This window comes from Opisthorchis viverrini, assembly GCF_000715545.1.
Source record: "Opisthorchis viverrini unplaced genomic scaffold opera_v5_27, whole genome shotgun sequence".
NCBI lineage: Eukaryota > Metazoa > Platyhelminthes > Trematoda > Opisthorchiida > Opisthorchiidae > Opisthorchis > Opisthorchis viverrini.
Window position 1 is genome coordinate 2,009,478 of NW_008751682.1, and position 19,560 is coordinate 2,029,037.

General features: G+C 46.8%; 1 protein-coding gene across 1 annotated transcript; it reads right to left on the minus strand.

Moving 5' to 3' along the window:
• Positions 1 to 2,484: 2,484 nt before the first annotated feature.
• Positions 2,485 to 10,420, minus strand: T265_02222 (hypothetical protein; the record flags this gene model as incomplete). The annotated part of the gene is made up of 4 exons (XM_009166410.1): positions 2,485 to 2,917; positions 2,946 to 3,001; positions 3,039 to 3,480; positions 10,363 to 10,420. 3 exons carry the CDS (start codon positions 3,054 to 3,056, stop codon positions 2,485 to 2,487), a joined length of 507 nt encoding a protein of 168 aa, XP_009164674.1.
• Between the last annotated feature and the right edge of the window lie 9,140 nt (positions 10,421 to 19,560).

A 19,560-nucleotide genomic window follows, 5' to 3' on the forward strand; every position in this document is an offset into this window, starting at 1 on the left:
AGCCTTCCTCAAACCGTCTCTTCTGTAGTGAAAGTGATTGCTAATCCCTAGATGCCGTGGAACCAAGTATGTCTTGATTCTCATAAGTGGCACAACGTAATACACTTTAATGTCTGAAGGTCCGCGATTATATAAATAATAGGACACGTTCCGCCCGCTTATCTAGAATAGGTATCCTGAATTTTACCACCTGTGGCGGGCGGACCTAACAAATAATATGTTCAAATGTCCTGGTCTCCAGAACTGGAGGGTGATAAGGTTACCTGGTCACTTTATTACCATACATAGTGCGTCTTTTTACTAATGATGGAATACAATATGTGCTTGATTAATACTGAGTGCAGACACATGCCGTTCGGACACAAGAGTGTAGATAGACACTGATGCTCACCATGTGTCCAGTGCATGTAGAGGCTAAGGATTTGGACTGCAAAATATTTTTCTCATCAATAAGACCCATTAAGTGGATACAGGGGATGCAGTGAGAAACAGTCCGAAACTCTCAACTTAAAGTACGCGACACTCCTACAAGCTCCTGATGAGCCCAAATAAGAACGCAGACAGTTACATCAGTTTCGATAACATGCTTACCATAGACTAAACTTCCTTGAGAGAGGATTCTCCACGCGCTATTTTGTTCTATTCCCGGAGCTTGCGCCCCAGAAGGGAATTGCTGTTTAATCAATAGCACTCACCGAAACAAAAACCTGAGTCAAAACACGTCAAGCAAGGGATTCTGGCAATTCTGTGGCGTGGTATCCTTTTACCTTACCTCAAAGGCCCCAGGATAGGTTCAGATGAAGCTTGAATGATCGGTTTAATTTACAACGGAACGTTGACGCAGTTCTCCCTTTCTGAGTCCTACCGACTGAATAGTTGATTTGTACACTAATCACATTGGTACATGAGCGAAAATTTCCACAGATTCTGACCCGCACACTGAAGACCGCAAATGTTTGGGTATTTCAACTAAGTGGGCTGATGAATCCAGCCCTCGAATCTTGATATGCCTGATCTGACTTCAAATCGTTCCATTCCGCCGAGCGGCTAAGCATAAGCGGAGAAATCCGTGAAACTGGAGAGAAACGCACACTTGGTGTCTTTATTACAGCAGAATGTTGGCTGATTGAGCCATGTCTGTTAGTGTGTCTAGCACTGATGTCCGCATCCAAGGAGATATCAATCCGACTGAGTTTATTAGTTATGACTGTTGATAGGCCAGAGACTCTCCGACCACCGGTAGCTTTCAGCTATCAAAGGATCAGATGAAAGCCTTACGGGAAACACAGTCGTCTGACGTCTAAACCTGTCATTTCTTCCTTGAAAAAGGACACCTTAAGCTGTCGAAATGTTGGATTTTTTCATCCAGTAAATTCACCGTATAACTCAAAGTGCCATCAAATTCAGTGTGTTTGGGCTCGGCAGTAGTATTAAGTATTTCTCCAAGCAAAACGTCTACTGATGCGTAAATATCAAGTAATGGACGAAAATTCAACAATTCCGTTAACCATAATTAACACCGAGAAATTCACTAGGCGAACAGTTTGGTCATGTCCACCACGTATGCAGTAGTGGTGTGCTGACATAGTAATCCTGCGTTCGAGATTTCACTAAAAGACGTTCACGGAAGTCGAACTGAGCGCAGCCATTGGTTTTTCTTATTCACTAGTGTATACAAGTGAGTCCAATAATTGTTCGCCATCCACTGACCAAAAGGTACGTAGTTCAATTCTTGCCCTGCCTTTTTCCGCCCACCAAGGCATGGATAACCTGGAGTCGTCTCGGCCATTGTACTTCCTTCGGGTGGAGTAACAGCTATGATTCAAAAAGTTACCTGGTATTCCGCCGGTAGACAAAATCTGAATTATACTCAGTGGAGTACAGTAGAGCTGACCGTACTTCAGCTCATACTGTGTCAAATTTAAGAATTTCGGGGTTTCATAAAGGTTCGTTGGATCTATTGATGGCTTTTACTTCAAAAATCTATGCCAAAGGACGTTCGATGTTTTTACTATTCGTAGCTGGAAGAACCAGTCGTCTGCATACAACTAATCCGAAAATATATGCCTTGCAACTGTAACCCAGTGGTCTTTATATACTTGAAAAAATTGAATAATCGGAGCTAAAAGCTGGAGGGATAGTGATGAGCTGTCATGTGTTAAAAAGATTAGCCACTTCCGCAAGTCGAGTCACTGACAACCAGAAAACCGGTGATCTACGCATGGATTTACAAGCTTCGCATTTCAATGAAAGCCAAGCAGTGACAACGATGAAGTACCACTTATTATCCTGTTCACATTAAAATGATTCGAAAGTCTCAGGAAGAGCACTCTTGGACAAGTGATTGTCTCGCGTTCCACTGAAGTTCAACACGGAAGTACTGTTTGGCATTTAATGCAAGCAAGTAAAAAAAACATGACAAGTAAAGAGTCTATTCGTTAGCAAAACATTATCAAGAAATCAAGCAAAAGGTAGTTCACAGCACTACAGATTCTTCAACATATCAGTGGCTTCCTTCTTGGCCTGAAAGAAAAATGCCATATTCCGATATAAGCAAGATGAGCATACTTCTTCTGTTTCCAAATCAGTATCTGTAAACTTCAACACACGTTCGCAATACTCCTTAGCCAAATCATTCTTCTTTAAACGCTGGTATGTTTTTGCAAGATAAAGAGCATTGTTTGGAAGTTGGTTCGGGAAGGCTACAAAGAAAATCACTTTGCACAAACCGAAGAAAATATTCACCTTTCTCAGAGGCCAACAGGTACTCCAGACCCTGAAAGACGGAATGATCAAACCCCAATCACAATCTACGAACCTCTTCGTAGGTGGAAGTTGGTGGAGTACTGAAAAATGCCTGGGCAAATTTGCGTTTGATCCAGGGTAAATCCGTAACCTCAAAGCACCTAAACCACAACTAACAAATTAATGGATGGACAACGTACCATCGCCCCAAAGCGTGCAAGGTAACAGAATCACCCGGATTGGCATGAATAGCTTTCTTTTAAAATGAATTTGCATACTATAACAGAACGAACCAGCCAATGTTCTTTCATTTTGAATGAATTTTCAATTCGTTTGTTGATTCCTTCCAGCTGTGCCGTGTAGTTCAGGTGTATTGCTGACCACTAAGTAAACCATGAGTTGAAATCTAATAACCGATCTTCTTACACAATGACATTTTGGATTCTCAGGATCCTGTTTTAATCCGGTTTCAGCTGCTTCAAGGCCCTCGTTAACGAACTTTTTGTACAGAGCCTTATCCGTTTTTCCCGCAGTCATGGCTAGCTGTTAGAACATGGAAAAACAAACAGCATACCCATATCACGACAAGCCATGGCATGGCGCCAGTGAAGTTCAGGATCATTCATGCCACGGTTTTGTATGGCGTCACAAATCAATTTGTAAGCTGCGTCATGTTTTTTCTCATCGTGCAATGCTGTAAATTCCTTGATTACTTCTTCCATGAAGTGGTCAGCACTAAAAAACAAAAGTCGATTAAGAACACGCATATCCAGTAAGCGATAGAGCACTTCAGACGAGGGTAACGCATGGCAGCTGAGCACCAGAACGGTGTTACAACTGAATGTTTTATTTCAAACGAAGAATAGTCTAAAATGACCAACCTAGGATCACAGGTAAACTATGAAATGTATCTTCAGAAAATATTTGGCATTCTTTGGAGGCAAGTGAACAAGAACAATGTAAGTCGGTAAGTCAGGGATTGCAAAATTACGGCGACCGCAGAATGGCTCAGTCATGCTTGCACACGAACCAATCGATGCAGTTGATAAATTTACCTGGTAGTTGTACAGAGTCCCGCGAACTGGCTGGAGACGAGATTACTTCTAGAATCGGGGAGACTAGGATGGTCTTTGCCAAATTTTGATGCCTATGGGACAGTTGTGATGTCAGTTACTGCCAAGGTAGAGTATATACTGCGGCAGTGCGACCCAAGCTGTTTAATGGATTAGAAATGTGGCTTCTCCGCGCTGAGGAACCACAAAAGCTGACATTGTTTGACCACTAGCGTCTCCCAAGCATTAACCGGGTCTGGTGGGAACATCGGATTAGTGACGCTGAGGTACGCCACATAGTTTTAGGAGAAAAGAATTCTCCCAGGATCCATAGGTCAAACTGATTACATGAACTCAGCCCGCCTCTCAGAGCCCTTTGCGTCCAGCCCCAAGCATTACCGGGTCTGGTGGGAACATCGGATTAGTGACGCTGAGGTACGCCACATAGTTTTAGGAGAAAAGAATTCTCCCAGGATCCATAGGTCAAACTGATTACATGAACTCAGCCCGCCTCTCAGAGCCCTTTGCGTCCAGCCCTTTGCTGAGTAGATACGGCCGATAGGTGGACAACTAGCAAGTAAACTCGGTTGGGTGGACAATTACCGGAAGTGAACTCACCAATGGTTAACGACACTAGCCCGACCTAAAGTTGTCACCTTGTCGTGGTGGTCGGGCTTGTGTGTTGCAATGATCCTGCGGGCTATACTGGCTGGAACTCAGTTCAGCCACGCTAGAAGGTCAGGGGGAGCAGCCCGACGATGAACGAACCCCCGTACTATGAGTATTGGTATTACGATGAAGTCTGGGGGTAAAGTTGTGCTGTTCTACACGATAGGGATGTGGAGGTAGTAAGCCGTCTCCCCTAAGCGATCAGCATGTTCATATTTATGGAAGCAGCCATACTGCCGGGAGAACGGGTTAATAAAGACCGGTCCTGAAAACCACACACTCCGATCGCCCAATGGCCGTGACCGAAGGAGCATTGTTCAATGCGGTCGAAATACTTTCAAAACTAAAGTGTCAAGTGCTGCTCAAAAGGTACATGCTGTACGCAGCTGCGCTAGGAGTGAGATAGTAATACCTTACTCCCTGCGCCCTCGAGCCAGGCTTACCCCCTGCAACTACTGATTCACTGGCTCTGGGAAGGATCCCCAAGAAAATTCCAACAACGGCTGTCTCGCGGTCAAGATTCTTGTATCAGAGGCCCAGGGGCGGAGTCCCCGAACAAAACCCCTACATCGTCCCACTGCCTTGTTGGTCAGACGTCTGAGTCAAAGGCACAAGGTGAGGTACCTCAAACAAACCCCCTTATTCGGCCTGGGCAACCGGGAATTATCATTTGCCCTTAGAGCTATTCGCTCACCTTTCTTCTCCCACACGTCATCTCATCGTACAATGCAGTGAAATCAATTAGTCTATCAATCCCCTAGCCACCATTCTGCATCTAAACCTTCGTCCAGAAAAATAAACCAAAATGATCACTTACTAACCTCAAAATATCTGATCCACATTACGGCCTTCATTTCCTACTCTATGTCAAATTGGACAAAAGGCATCCCTTACTGAGACTTTGCTTTCCATCTCTGTCGATGTATACTGTGTCTCCGAAACACGCAACAAAGCCCTGGTTCGATCATGCTCCTCAAGCCGCTTAGGACGAGCTCTTATGTTCCACATCTCACTCTTCGGGTATCTGGTGATCCTGACGCAATGGATCGTGGTATTTACAGTGAGTGAGTTTCACTCAGCCCCAAGGCTGAAAGCGCCTTACTGGACTAGATCCCAGTCGTCTTTGCATGATGGGTTACTCAGGCTTCATACGTTACGCTGGCTGAGACATGTACTGCGCATGCAGCCTGTCTAACAGGACGCTTCTCGCCCATCCCTGTTCTGAGTGGACGCGACCGACAGGTAGACAGTGTATGTCCTGGCAACCAAGCACGAAAACACCGACCAGTAAACTTAGCACGGTCGGCAACTGCCGCCTCCCTAGATGGAGACCCCGAGACTCATCGTACCGATGGCTAATGACGCTAACAGAAGTAACCGAATCGCGCAACCAGTGGCGTTCATGAATCGAAGTTATCGCCTTCAATGCGTAGCTATCCGATTCCCGAACCAACTGAACAGGCCATCGCCTCTAAGCCTTGGCTGTATATCTCACATTGTCCCATTCTCTGGCAGGTGGAACGAATGTGCCTACGGTACATGTTTTACAGCTGATAAATTGGTTTTTTAACTAAACTACCAGACAAGGCTCAATCACGCAGTCTGTGGCTTTCCTGTACCAAAATTACCATCTTCGATGTGTAGCTGCCGTTTTTCAGGACCACGTGATATCATCGCTTGCAATGCTAGGCTTTATATTCCACGCCCTCCTACTTTCCGATGACCAGGACCGTAACAGCTGGAACCAACCTGCCCTTATTGAGCAGTTTATTGCCGATAAACTGACTTGCTACTCTAGTAGTATGTCAGCACCCATGCGCTGCATTCGGACAGGCATTAGAGCCTTGAATGAGAACTCCAATCGCCCCACCGCGTAGGTGTATACGCCCTTACAGTATCTCAGCCTGAGTACAACAGTGAATGTTACGAGTGAAAATACTGTTATGCCGTTGCGTCATTAGTCAGGTCTACTTACTTGCTGCACATAGCAGGGTGGGTAAACAAAAACATGCTACTGCTGGAGTGCCGGTCCCGAAACTCAGATAGCACGAAAGTACACGAAACTCAACAGCGATTTACTCAGGACTGTACAAAATGTCTTGGATGATCTTAGGACCTTGACTGAGTACATTAGCGAGCATACTGCTCCTTCCAACCACAAAGTATGCCAGTTGATTGGTGGTAGCCAGCTTCACCGCTCGCTTTGAGAAGCAATCCTACGACTGTTCAGGAGTTATTCCAGTGACAAAGGTGCAACTGATGGAGTGATCCGATGGATTACTTAATCTACAACGCCATCAAGACATAAACATCACGCCAAAAGGGTACACATATAAGATTTTTCTGTACGCCCATGAGGCCTGTTTTACTTCAGGTAAGGATGTCCAAAGCCTCCCACTATTCGATTACCCATGTCCGCGTAAAACTGCGCGTGTTGTGGGAACAAGGAAATCCACAAGAACGTCCAGAACTCAATGATCGTTTGGGCGGTTAAGCCATCACTTGCATCAAAATCACCATTCGGACCAGGGTTGGACTGAAGGAAATAATCGAGTCACGGAATGAGTAACGAGGGCAGTGATCTCATCACCTGCGCGAAGACTCGACTGTGGACGTTTTCTGAAGCGTTTGTCAGTCACCCCAGTTTGCTTCACATCCACAAAGTGCAACTGCGTGCTGCGAGACATATTATTCAAACAAATCCTCTGTGTTGGTTCTAAATGCAACCAACAGCACGTCGGGTTCCACGCCGATACACCAAATCGGCAGCATCAGGTAGCAATCCGGGGTCAATATTCGCCTCGCAATAAATGAGGCCTCCATATGACGTGTGGCAACGCCTGACATACCGGATTTGCGTCACTGAGCCCAAATGGCATACTATAGAGGACGGGGTTATCAACTGAGATGATTGGCCTCCAGCAGAAGAACGTATAAACTACAGACGGGTACCCGATTCTGATAGATTGTGACCTGCAGAATTCGATCCTCCGCCTTGTGCGCGGGATTTAGTGATCAAACTAGGAAGGGAAGCTTCTCCAAAGATAGTGTTTGTTCGGCTTAAATAAAACAACTGGATAGTCGTTCAGCTGTAACAACATTTCAGCGCATAGCTACCTGAAGGAAGTATCAGGGCTGAGATACTGCCAGGTTGCCCAAATCTAAACCGAGGTTGAGTCCCAAGCACGGAACCTCGGGTCAGTAAGTTCGTGCCTCAACCACTGAATACCTCAACCTCCTTTCTTCAGTTTGGGCATCTGGCAACAAAAACAAAAAACAGCTAATTTACAGTGGCCGAATTTATGCGACGAGTTTATCCTCAGGCCCTTGATTAGCTGGAATGATAGTGGGTCCAATTACAGGGCGGGACGATTCCCAAATTGAATGGCCATCAGAGGGGGCTGGTGAGGATACTGAGAGCACCCTGCGGCAGTCGGGGAGGCTGTGTCGATGTTCTAACTTTAGGTTGTGATCACGGAGGTTCGTTGATTGATCTAATGGTAGCAGCAGGTGTTATGAGTGGTTGGTGATAAGGGTATGAAGTGTATGACGTAGTCTGATAACCCGTCCGCCTTCCGGGATGGAGTCCGAGTGACTAACCCCTGAGCTTGGCTAGATTCTATCAAAATTGTCTGATTGAACGCTTGGGGATATAAGCGACTCAAAATACTTGCAAAAGGCAGGCATGGGGCCCCTCCCTAATCCAACCTTTTGTTTTCTTAAACTTTGGAGCTTTAAATATAATTAAACAAATTCTGTGGTTGTATGACAGTGAAGAATCAGTGGCAGTACTGATTCTATCTCTATTGATGATATGACGATAGTGGAATGCAGATCCAAGGTGGCGAATCGCGTGACGTAGGTAAGGTTGTGTAGCCCTCGGAAGAGCTTACCAGCCATCCGCAGCGTTTGTTCGAGTTTTACCACAATTAAACGGTGTACACTACACGATATCTGGTATTGGGTGATGAGCAAAGCGTCAAAAAGTCCTTAGGTGCGGTGGAGTCTCCGCTGCCTGTTCGCCATGCACGCAGCTTTAGGCCACTGAGCAGAATTGCCTAGGTTGAATGATGATTATCAGGCCTTACTATGAGGAAACAGTTCCCAAGTGATGCCTAAGAAAATAATTTAGAGGGGCTAAGCACTTGAAAGGAAGTGAGGCATGCTTCAGCCTACAGAGTACTGAAGGACCACCTATTCTCATTGAAGTACGTGATCCTGAGTCGACCGGATGCCCCTCCAGATATTAATGTAGTCAACAGGTAGGCTGCATGGTGTTGACAGGGTGGTATCTAGCGTGGCTAACTCGTCACAAACCATAGGTTACAGCAGTTGGACCATGTGTTTGGTATGTCAGAGTCCTAGTCACCCAACAATGGGTCGGATTAAGACTAACTAGGGAGTAAGTCCATGTACTGGCAGCGAAGCTTGAAAGCCCTTACCGATCAACTCAGTCGTGTTGATAGTCACCTTTTGGTGACGATTGGTTACCATTGCTATTACCACAACCTCAAGAAGAATTTATTGTTATGTTCCCTCATACTAACTGTATCGACCCGATAAACACCTGTGTTACGATTGTGTGCTTATACATCGCCACTGAACGGCGCTTTAGATGTCCCTGATCTGTGTTCATATCTTTGACATCTCGTTCACGTGGAATACGTGTAAGACACCGGAGATTACGTGATGCAAAAACTTAAACCCCAGGCAAATATTGAGTGCAACTGGAGCAAAACTTGAAAACACTGTTGCGATGCACACAAACCAACATAACGTTACATTAAACTGCTACTTTTGAACACCTCGTAATTCACGAAAAATGAAAAGCCGAAAGTTGTGGTAATAGTGATAATCTCACACAGTCAATGGAGGCCCAGCATTAAAGCTATCTCACCTCCCACCATACCATACCGTACCAAAAAGGCAGCCATAAGGCGTCAACAAAGTTACTTGGTCATCACATCCCAAAGATGGGCTTTCAGTCACTTATTCTCTTTGTCTTCTTTGAACGAAGCTGTAGCTGGTGCATCCACCGAAATGCCGCGCATGGTTTGTGGCTGACGATCCGACCGAGCAAACTATAAAAGTGAGGATCGGCAGTAGACTCATCACTGAACCACATACCACAATTGTGGTATGCCGCAGTGGATGAGCTTCGGGTCCGACATTATTCCACTCACTCTGACTCATTTTTCGTTGGCTTAGATAGTTACCTATTAAACGCAGTAGTATCGTGTACCGCTCAGGCGACTAGTTTAGCCAGCATGACGTTGTATCATACCACAGCAAAGGTCTTACGTCCAGATGACGTCCACCTCAATTCAAGCGTCCGGGTATTTGGTTCTGCCCTCTCGTAATCAGGGGGTTTGTGGGGTAGAGTCTTTTGTACTCACATTCGCGCTACAACGGTGACAGTATTTGTCAGCCCGGAGAGGCTCACAAAAGACCTACCACAATGGATTCCAGCAATGTGGAGAGCGCCAGCGGGGTGACTGGATTGTGGTCAGCTGGATCGGAAAGACTGGCGTCGTTCAGACGAGAGTAGTCTAGCCGATTGGTAGTCTTTAGAGTCACTCCTAACGAGTAGTTTAGTTCCACGGCTAAGCAGAAAATGCGTTGAACGGTCAGCAGGTATAACTGCTAATTGTTTGTCGTCCGTTTCCCATTGACACTACTTTCCGCTAGAGTACCTCCAAACCGCTCATCGCGTGTTCTAACCAGGAATGAACATAGAATTGTCACAATACAACTGCCAGGCGTTGATGATGACTGCAGCAGAGGCTGATTTCAATCGTTCATTTATAAGCTCGTCCGTTAATAGACACAAGCAGTGGATGCATGTTATCAGGTCCCTTGGCCAACAAATCACAGAAAAGTTTGCTTGAAAGTTTACCTAACCATTTTTGTCTCCCCCAGCTTTTTCACGGAGTCGCAGAGGCAGACCGTCTCGGCACTTCGCTTGATGCCATAACAGAATGTGGTCGACCGAAAGGCCGAGCAACTGGGTGGTCCAGTGTGAAGCCGAGCTGTGATTGCTTGACCCAACAGCCAATCATGTTTCAGTATCCGCTGAATTCCGGTTGCCAGCACCGCATTCAGGTGTTCGAAGTTCCGAAAAATTATTTCTACATGCACTATAAATACGACATGCCGTACATGTATTTCTTCTTTTTGCGGTTGACAAACTGCGTGCCCTCAGGAAACTGCCTGCCGGAAGCCCCAGATAAAGCGGAACAGTCATAGATATGAACTGCTTCACAGATTCACGGACTGATACATCGGATCGAAGCATTTGCCCACGTTTCCCGGGTCGATTTTGTTCTTGTCAGTCAGTGGCTGTCGTTCACCTGAGAGACACAAGTGAAAAAAGGGTGTAGCACCGCTCTTTATGTTCTCAGCGCGGGGTGGAATGCTTGCCAGCGCGAGGAGCTTCACAACGGCCATTTCACTGGGTCCACAAGATCATACCAACAACACTCCCGAATACGGTCTCAAGTGACGAATGTCTCAAGTTAATCGACAGGGATGATTGCACCTTCTCCATGTTCACCATGTTTTCCAATAGAGAATTACTGGTCTCAAAGCTCAGATGGATGACGAAAGGCATATTCGCGTTCCTGCTCTCTGAGTAAATGTTATCCTTACACCGCATGAACCTGAGTGCTTTTGTTCTCATCATAATTTTGGTGGCAAAACGTCACATTTCCCAGTGCCTCACTTGTCAGCTGCCTTAGGCATTCAACTAAATAGTCTGGGATTTTTCGTTTTGAGGCCTCATCTCATACGGGTTCACGGATCGATACACAGGATCCAGGCTTTCGCCCAAAGTTACCTTGGTCGGATTCTGTTCTTCTTGCTCATCGGCTGCCGTTCAATTGAAAGGCACAAACGAAAAAGGGTGGACCACTGCTCATTATGTTCTCAGCGCGGAACAGTGAACTTGCCAGCGCGAAGAGTCGCATAAAACGTCTAATACTGTTTCGAACTGGGTACTGGATAGAGCGCGGGCAACCGTCAGAGGAGGGTAATTACACGAGACAAATACACGAAATGATAAAAATCTGCCTGGTAAAATTGCGACCCCGAGCTTGCAAAACCTGTCGCCATGCCTCCTGATTAGTATTGCACGTAATCAAGGTTCCCATCAATTTTTCTACGGCGGGTGTTTATTTTTGACGATCGGGCCGGATTCAAACCGACAAATGTGAAATTTTCGTCATACTGTGAAGTAGGGAATCCAACAGTGACCATGCATGGACATTCCTTGTGCTGCCTCATCCGGTCGCAATGTGATGCACAGGATAAAGATCTCCTGGTAGGAAACGTCCCCGTCGTCAAAGGGCTTGCTTTTATCTGAAATGCAGAAGCGAAGACGAATATAGCACCACCATTTGGGCCCTTGGCACCAGGTGGGTTGATTCCAGTTTGGGAGCTCATTGGAATTATCTAAACTCGATTCGAAATGGATCTCAGATGCACGGTAACCGTCGGGGGAAGGGCTTTAAGCACACTTATCCGAAGTGAAGGACTTGCAGTTTGATAAAACCGGACACTGATACTTAAACAGTTTTTCTTCTTTCTCTTTTCGATGAAAGTTTTCTCAGCGCCGGGTAGTATGCTTGGCAGCGCGAGGGTCGGCATGAAAACGTGCCTAATGGGGCTTTGAACTGTGTTCTAGAAGGAGCGTGGACAGCCATCGGAGGAAGGAACTTTCACGCAGCTACTACCGGAAATGAGAAAAAATGTGTCTGATGAATGTCTGCGCTCTGATCTTGAAAATCTTCTCACCATGTCCCTTCCTTCTGCTTGTTGGGTCAACGGTGACAAACCTGCCCGCCAAGCTTTGTTCAAGCAGCGCAGAAGTAAGAATCAGGCCTCCTTGGAGACGACGATACTCCTGGTGAGAGGTCAGGCACCGTGAGGCGCGTCTCGCAGTCCACGGATTTGAGGCCGGCAACCATTTTCGTAATGGCTCGCCGGAGACGCTCAATGAGTGTGACACCTTTCGTGCGTCCTGAGTGGACAATTCGGTTGGCGTACAGCGAGCGGTCCGACGTAGGCCCCATAGAGTATTCGGAAGTCTATGGAATTTATACTGGAGAAGGTGCACTAAATCATCCGCAAAATGGCGAATGCCTTTCGCGCCGATTTCTCATGGTGCAGTGAGAAGGGCACGTTTCGAAGATCCCGATAACCAAATCCTTTTTCCTGTTTATCCTCACGATGTTTTCTTATTCTTTCTCACCATACATGACAAATGAATTCGCTGAGCCTCCAAACGGTATATGGACACACTTTTCGTAATTCATAGGAAAGTGCCGGTCCAACGATCAATGCTTTGCAGCGTCTACATCTATTTGGATGGCGCTGGCATTGGAACCCCAGGATTTCGAGTCATCCGCGAAGGGTAGAGATGGATTTGAAAGAACATTTGGAAGGTCGTCGAAGTAGATCCGAAAAAGCAGTGGTCCCAGAACGGAGCCTTGAGGAACTCCAATGGAGACCGGTGCTGGAGAAGAGTAGGTCAAGCCTACTCTCACTCAAAGTGATCTGCCTGATAGGAACGCCCTCATCCAGTGAAGGATTTTCCCTCGAATCCCGTGAGAGCTGAGTTAGCGGAGCAGCGGGACATGTGGGACTCTATCAAATGCCTTTGAAAAGTCGAAGAAGGCAGCGTCCAATGCGAGTCTCTCGTCCCTGGCCTGGTTTGAGCTGCCCATAAACACCGGCATGTTTGTCACGCAAGAACGGTTTGGCCCGTGTTCCGCAGGAGATATCCAGTCGCTCGAATTAGGGTTGATCTAGATAGCGTTCATCGCCTTGAGTGGCACACTAGTGAGGCCTATAGGCCTGAAGCTTCCAGGTGATAGTCGGTCACAAGGTTTGTACATTCGTGTGACAATCGCCTCATTCTAAGTAGAGGGAAGGCGGCCCTCGTCGGGCGACTGACCAAGCAACAGGTATAAATGATATGCCAGTGTGGATGACGCTTCTTTCAGGATCCTGAGGTGGACTTCGCTGGGCCCCAACGCGCAGAATGGGTGGATCTTGTGCAACACTTGATGAATGTCCTCCACCGTGAGGCCCAGTTCGGTTAGGGACTGTGCGTAGTTGACAAGAATGGATGTAAGGAGGAAGCTGGGGCTGATATGCACCTGTATAGTGTTCTCTGTAAACCTCAAATACCACTGTTGGTTCACTCGTGGGTTCTCCGTTCCTTTCCCTCAAGGAGAACACGGATGGATTGTTTCTACGGCGGTGTCTCATGCATTTGAACAATACGTTTTTGTTTTTCCAAGCGAGATACAGAATGGTGGCTTGTTTCCTTGTATTCCATTGGCGGATTTCTAATTTAAAGCGGTCCCGCGTTTTACGAAATGCCAGCTCATCTTCTGTCCCTCCAGTATTTAACTCTTTGGGAAAAGTTAGGACGTCTTTTCCAGAAGACGCCGAATCCTTTTTGGCAACCCGCAGCTCATCAGAGTGCCTGCTGGTTTCTTTTGTAGGAATATCGCATCAGCCTCGTGAACTTTCTGGACAATGGACATATCAAGGTCTCCCACTGAAGCTAGCGTCACTTTAACTTGTTCAAGAAAGATGAGCATTCCTGAGAAGTCTGCATGGTAGAAGTTTGGAATCCACGTTTGAGTTTCGGGATTTCCGGCCTAATAGCAGATGAAATCAAAGGTAAGCACGCCGTGGTCATTGTTCTCAGTGGAGGTAATTAATACTTGATCATGGAGGTGTCCTTTGCTAGTGATCACCAAATCCAGAAGGGATGGTAGTTGGCTTGAGCGGTATTAGGTGGTGTTCGAATGCGATGGAGTCTCTGGTGAACTAACTTAACTAGGCGGCTGAGTTGAGAGTAGCAGTATAAACTTTTAATCCCCATTCAGGCGAAACGGGGTCTCAGAGCTGCTGGGAAATTATTCCACTAGACTTTTCCGCCACAGGTATGATTGCTCCGGCGGACAACGAAATTTGCTGAGCTGCAAAAATATGAGCGTAGATTGAGGTGGTTTTTGGTTTGACCACATGCGCAACAAAACGCAACATTTTGGCGCAAAAAGTTTTCCTCCACTCGTAAAGGTTTTGCAGCTAAGTGCATTGTGCGGCTAATGGGCTCCGTATCTGGTGGGCGCAGCGACACATTGTGTCCAAGCGCTCTGTTGAACGAATTCGGTCAGCCTATTTGAAAAATTTCCGTAGGACCCGACGGTTATGCGCTCCATCCAGGAGGTCTTTGTGGTCACTTACCAGTAGGAAATGAGTGGTAGCTAGGGGAAAGTCGCTCAGTGGTCCGTAAGAGGGGTCTTGAGGGGCTGCTGTAGATCACATCGAGAAGAAGGACATCAGACCAACGCAGCGGGGTTTGGATCCACAGTGCATCGCAAATGGTGCGGGAGCGGTAATAATAATGTTTATCTCCAACTTGTTGGTGGCATACCGTCTGGTATGATCACGCGTTCACAATCAGAATGGGGCGTGATTGGGTGATTTGCGGGCAGTGGGGATTCCGCGAAAAGAGGACAATGTCATACAGTGTGAAGTATTCGAGGAAATAATAATATTGGGTTTCTTTCGCAACTTGTAGGGAACAGCGGGCATGAGATCCGACTAATTCAAGGACTCAGTCGGCTGACACGAACTAAAAGTGGGAAACCATTGCTGGACATTAGTGACCTTGGGCGTTTGGGTAAATGGCCGGAGCCACAACGAGCAAAGGTGGAGGAAGAGATGGGATAATTCTAATTGGGAGAACATGGCATGTTTAGTCTCAAACATTTGGTGCAATCTGAGAACAAGCAGACTCACTGCTTGCACTGTTGTAGGGAAGTCGGGTGCAGGGGTTAGGTTGGATGGGGATACAGAGGGGGTTGAATTCGAACGAGTAGACCAACAGGTTGGCATGAATGTCATTGAGGCAGTTGGGGTCAGTTGGGGAGTTTGTCGTATTTGCAGTCGAAGGAACGAGTAGGCAAGAGGGCTGGGTTGGGAGGAGGAATGGAACAGTTGCGGGTGTTTTATCAAACTGAGTATAGTAGTGCCGTGCCATCATAGGCTTGACATGCTTCAGTTTTTTAACAGCCTCCTAATGGACGTCACATTTGAAACGATTCGGCAGGGGTGCGCAGTTCATTGGGCAGCGGCATTCATTTCAGCCTGGTCGAGGAAACAAGCTGGAATGAAACCGATATGGGATTGTAGGTTTTCTTGGTCCGCTTGGTGATCCCGGAGTTGTAGATCTTTGGCCAGGTGGACTGGAGATCAGTTAACCAGGTCGCCCAAAACAGGCACTTCCGAAGTTCAAAGCATCTTCTCCGCTTCGAATTACTCCATCTCCCCTTTTGCTCGTTGTGACCTGGTAATCTACCAAACGCCCAAGGTTACGCATGACAGATAACAGTCTGGTTGGGCACGCTCGCACGCAAGTCCAAAACAGCCCCACCAGCCCTCCTTCGTTTTGAGTCAGCCCGAAAAACAGAGTAACGGCCTACCAAGATCTCCGCGTCGGGGACATCTGGTATTAACCGGGTCCCTGTGACTGCGATTGTGAACGGTTGTTCAAGGCAAGCTGACCGTATAATTTAGCCGAGTTTGTTAAAAGGGCTGAAGCAGTTTGTGGACAAGCATTTCAACACTGTCTCTGTTGCCTGCGAGGGTGAGTTGAGTGATCAGGGAGGTTAGCAGACGAAATAGTCGTGCGCCGGGTTTGAGTCCAAGGCTCCATAGGGACCTCTGGGGCGATGTCGTCTGCTTCCTGTCTTGGTGGTTTCTGGGGATGATTTCCATTCGCGGGTTTTTTCGCCTTGCAGGAGCCCAGTTTTCTCGGGCCTTTTACCTTTAGGGGAAGGAGTTTTTCCCCCGTGTGCGAAAATTTTGGACAGTGCCACATGTGGCTCTTTCAGCATCGCATCGTGGTTAAATATTTGTGGCAAACATTCGTCTTTCTAGTTTCTTGGGCGTTTTGGCGAAGCTTGACCGGAATGGTGTCTCTGTGAGGCTCCGAGCGCTGGGTAGCGGCATCAAGAGGTGGCTCTTTTGGTGGCGCTCCCATGAGGCTCGTTTTCGCTCGCGACTGCACCTTGAATCCAGTTAGCAGTCTTCTGATTTGGCGAATCTTATGTGGCTTGTTTGGCTGCAGTCGCCTTTTTCCGTGTCTGTATAGACACCCGATCCGGTAGCGATCAGAGTGGCCAGCTGAAGGTATGAAGGATTTTCCGGTTCGCTCTGGTCGCGTTTGCCGCTTTGGCTGTTGGGTTCTCGACGGCGGCTGTGCCCACAAGCAAAGAGACCATTTCTGACGGAGTGGAGCTAAAGATTGGCGGTTTCACATTCTCAGCATTCGTACGGCTGTCGTATGACTTCCCAAGTTTGTAGCCGACGCGCTCAGTCCAGTTCGGAAGCTGTGACTTCGGTAAGGAGTTCATTACTGCACCTTTATCGTCTGTTACGGAAAGAACCGCTGACAGCTCCACGCACTTTGGGCGCCGTAAACCGTGAGCAACCGAGGGTCTTCGGCCCATCCAGTTTGACTGCACCTTGTCTGTTACGGAAAGAACCGCTGACAGCTCCACGCACTTTGGGCGCCGTAAACCGTGAGCAACCGAGGGTCTTCGGACCATCCAGTTTGTTTCACCAATTTCTCTTTTTGACAGAAAGAGAACAGTTTTTTACCGTCTGTAGTTTATGTCCAGCCACAACAAACAGAAAACAACAGTGCTCTATTATAGAAATCCTGAATTAACGGCCGTGCTCACTGCCACCGGTGGTATGCGAAGCAACCGTGCTACTGGAGACGTGGCGGGTACATGAGCGCATCGCGGTGCAAGACAGTTATTTTTTACCTAGAAAAATTTCCCCTTCCTCATGTCTTGTTCCCCCTCTTCCAAAATGGAAGCGGAGGTGAGTGATCACTATTTTTTTCTAGGATCCTCAAGTTGCCGTCATTTTTTGAGCCACTCTAAATAAGTGGACTGACCTATACTCGGAAGCATTTAAAGCAGTCGAGAACAAATGCTGGACGAAAGGTATGGTGACCATTGTAACAGTCACTGGACATAAGGCGCCAGCCTATACAATTCTCCAGGAAGTGGCCCGTTGTGATGTGCAAATTGGCCTGGGTTCTTGGCACATTTGCTGCGGCTTCGCAGGTCCACGGCGACGGAAACGCACAATATCTTAACCCAGGGCAGAAAATCAATAAACAGCTACTGCTTTTACAAGACGAGTTCTTTGGGTATGTAGGACGATATTACGGTGTACCAATAAACGGAACTATGGTTGCTTGTTAGACATTTTTTGCCCGGGAAGCACTATAACTTAGGCATTTTAAGGTGCGCTGTAACAGCTGTACCTGTCTGGAGGACAGTAGAATGTTGTTGTTGAATTTCAGATTGTGCGTCAAAACACTTGGGTGAATCAGCACTAACCATGAGCACACGTTCTTTCTAATCCATGTATTAACGTGACGGAACAAGGCATTGTAACAAAATTATCGCCATAGGAAGAGAGATTCGGACAAACGTCTGGACAACTTATCGAACTGTCCTCCTCGGCGACCACAAGGAGATCTGCAGAAGAATCCCTACACTGTGGGGACCTCCGTGAATTTATAACAATAATGTGGATGGCCTACCGTAAAGCATTATCACAACAGTGGTGTTAGAATAAAGGCCCGACTGACCGCAAGATAAACCACACATATAATGGGTATTCTCCGATGCAAACGAGGCCATATCTAACCCACACAACCTAGTTATGGCAGACATTGATGGCAGAGAAATAGTTACCAGGGGTTTTCTCTCCTAAATAATACATAATGAATCTGGAGAAGCAACAACACATTGATCATCTGGCAGACCAGCTGAACTTAACACTGAAAATTATTGTTGAGGCCTCACGGATTAAATGGTTGATTCACGAAAACGTGTGGTCCGCTTGCTATTTGCACACCCAAATCGAGTTTGCCGAAACTACATTGTTTTCGAAGTATTGAATTTAATGGGGAGTTAGTCTAATCAATTTGCACCTTCCAGTGACATGTTGCACGTAGCATTTTGTTTAAGCGAACGAAAGTTCAAGATCATAGGCCATCGCCGATTTGCATTTTCTTGCCGGTTTACGCCACGTTAAACACGAAATCGCACTTCAGCATATTTTGGTGTTTTTCGTTGTTTCTGGAGGATAAAAAACATCTTACGAATAATCATTGCAAATTCCACCCTATAAGATTGGTTGTAGACTTTTGTTTGCTTTACACTCCTCAGAAGTAACAAATGGGATAATTTTGTTCGGCGAACCTGTTCACGACACATTTTCCTCAAGGGTTTCATAGTTCATTCAGTGCAGTAAAGTTATACAACAGTATGAGGTGTGCGCTGGCAGTGCAAGGGCCATCTGTGAATGATCCTCCTTCCCAGATATGCATAAATAGTTAGCAGATAATACAGTGTCAAGAGATAGCCGCGGGCGTCATCCCTATTATGACCATGACGTTCAGTAGGTGGTGACCACCATGAAGCGGTCGCCATGATGACGACAGTCATTGTCACGCACATGGACCACTAATCGTAACTGCTGGGTCCGTGTTTATGTACGGGGCTGACTATGGGGCCCCGCCTATGCGGGCCAACTCGATCCATCAGTCCAGTATATATACCGACCGGTAAAAATAGGGCTTCAACTATGCATGATAGCCTCATCTGACAGCCTGTCGTACTCACAACTGTACTCGAAGTCACCTATTGATCGTACCCGTGGAGTCCGTGTCGTTGTGCACACATAACTAAACTAACGGCGAACGACTGACCTCATATTCACAACTGTACGCGGTATCGCCCACCTTGACTGTACTCGACCTACTGATCGTACCCGTGGAGTCCGTGTCGTTGTGCACACATAACTAAACTAACGGCGAACGACTGACCTCATATTCAATTCACTACGCGGTATCGCCCACCTTGACTACTTTTTGAAACTGCTAGGCCAGTGCCCATATGCGACGCTGATAATAATAATAATAATAATAATGTTTATTCCCAACTTGTGGGTGGCATACCGTCTGGCATGATCATAGTTTTACAGTCAG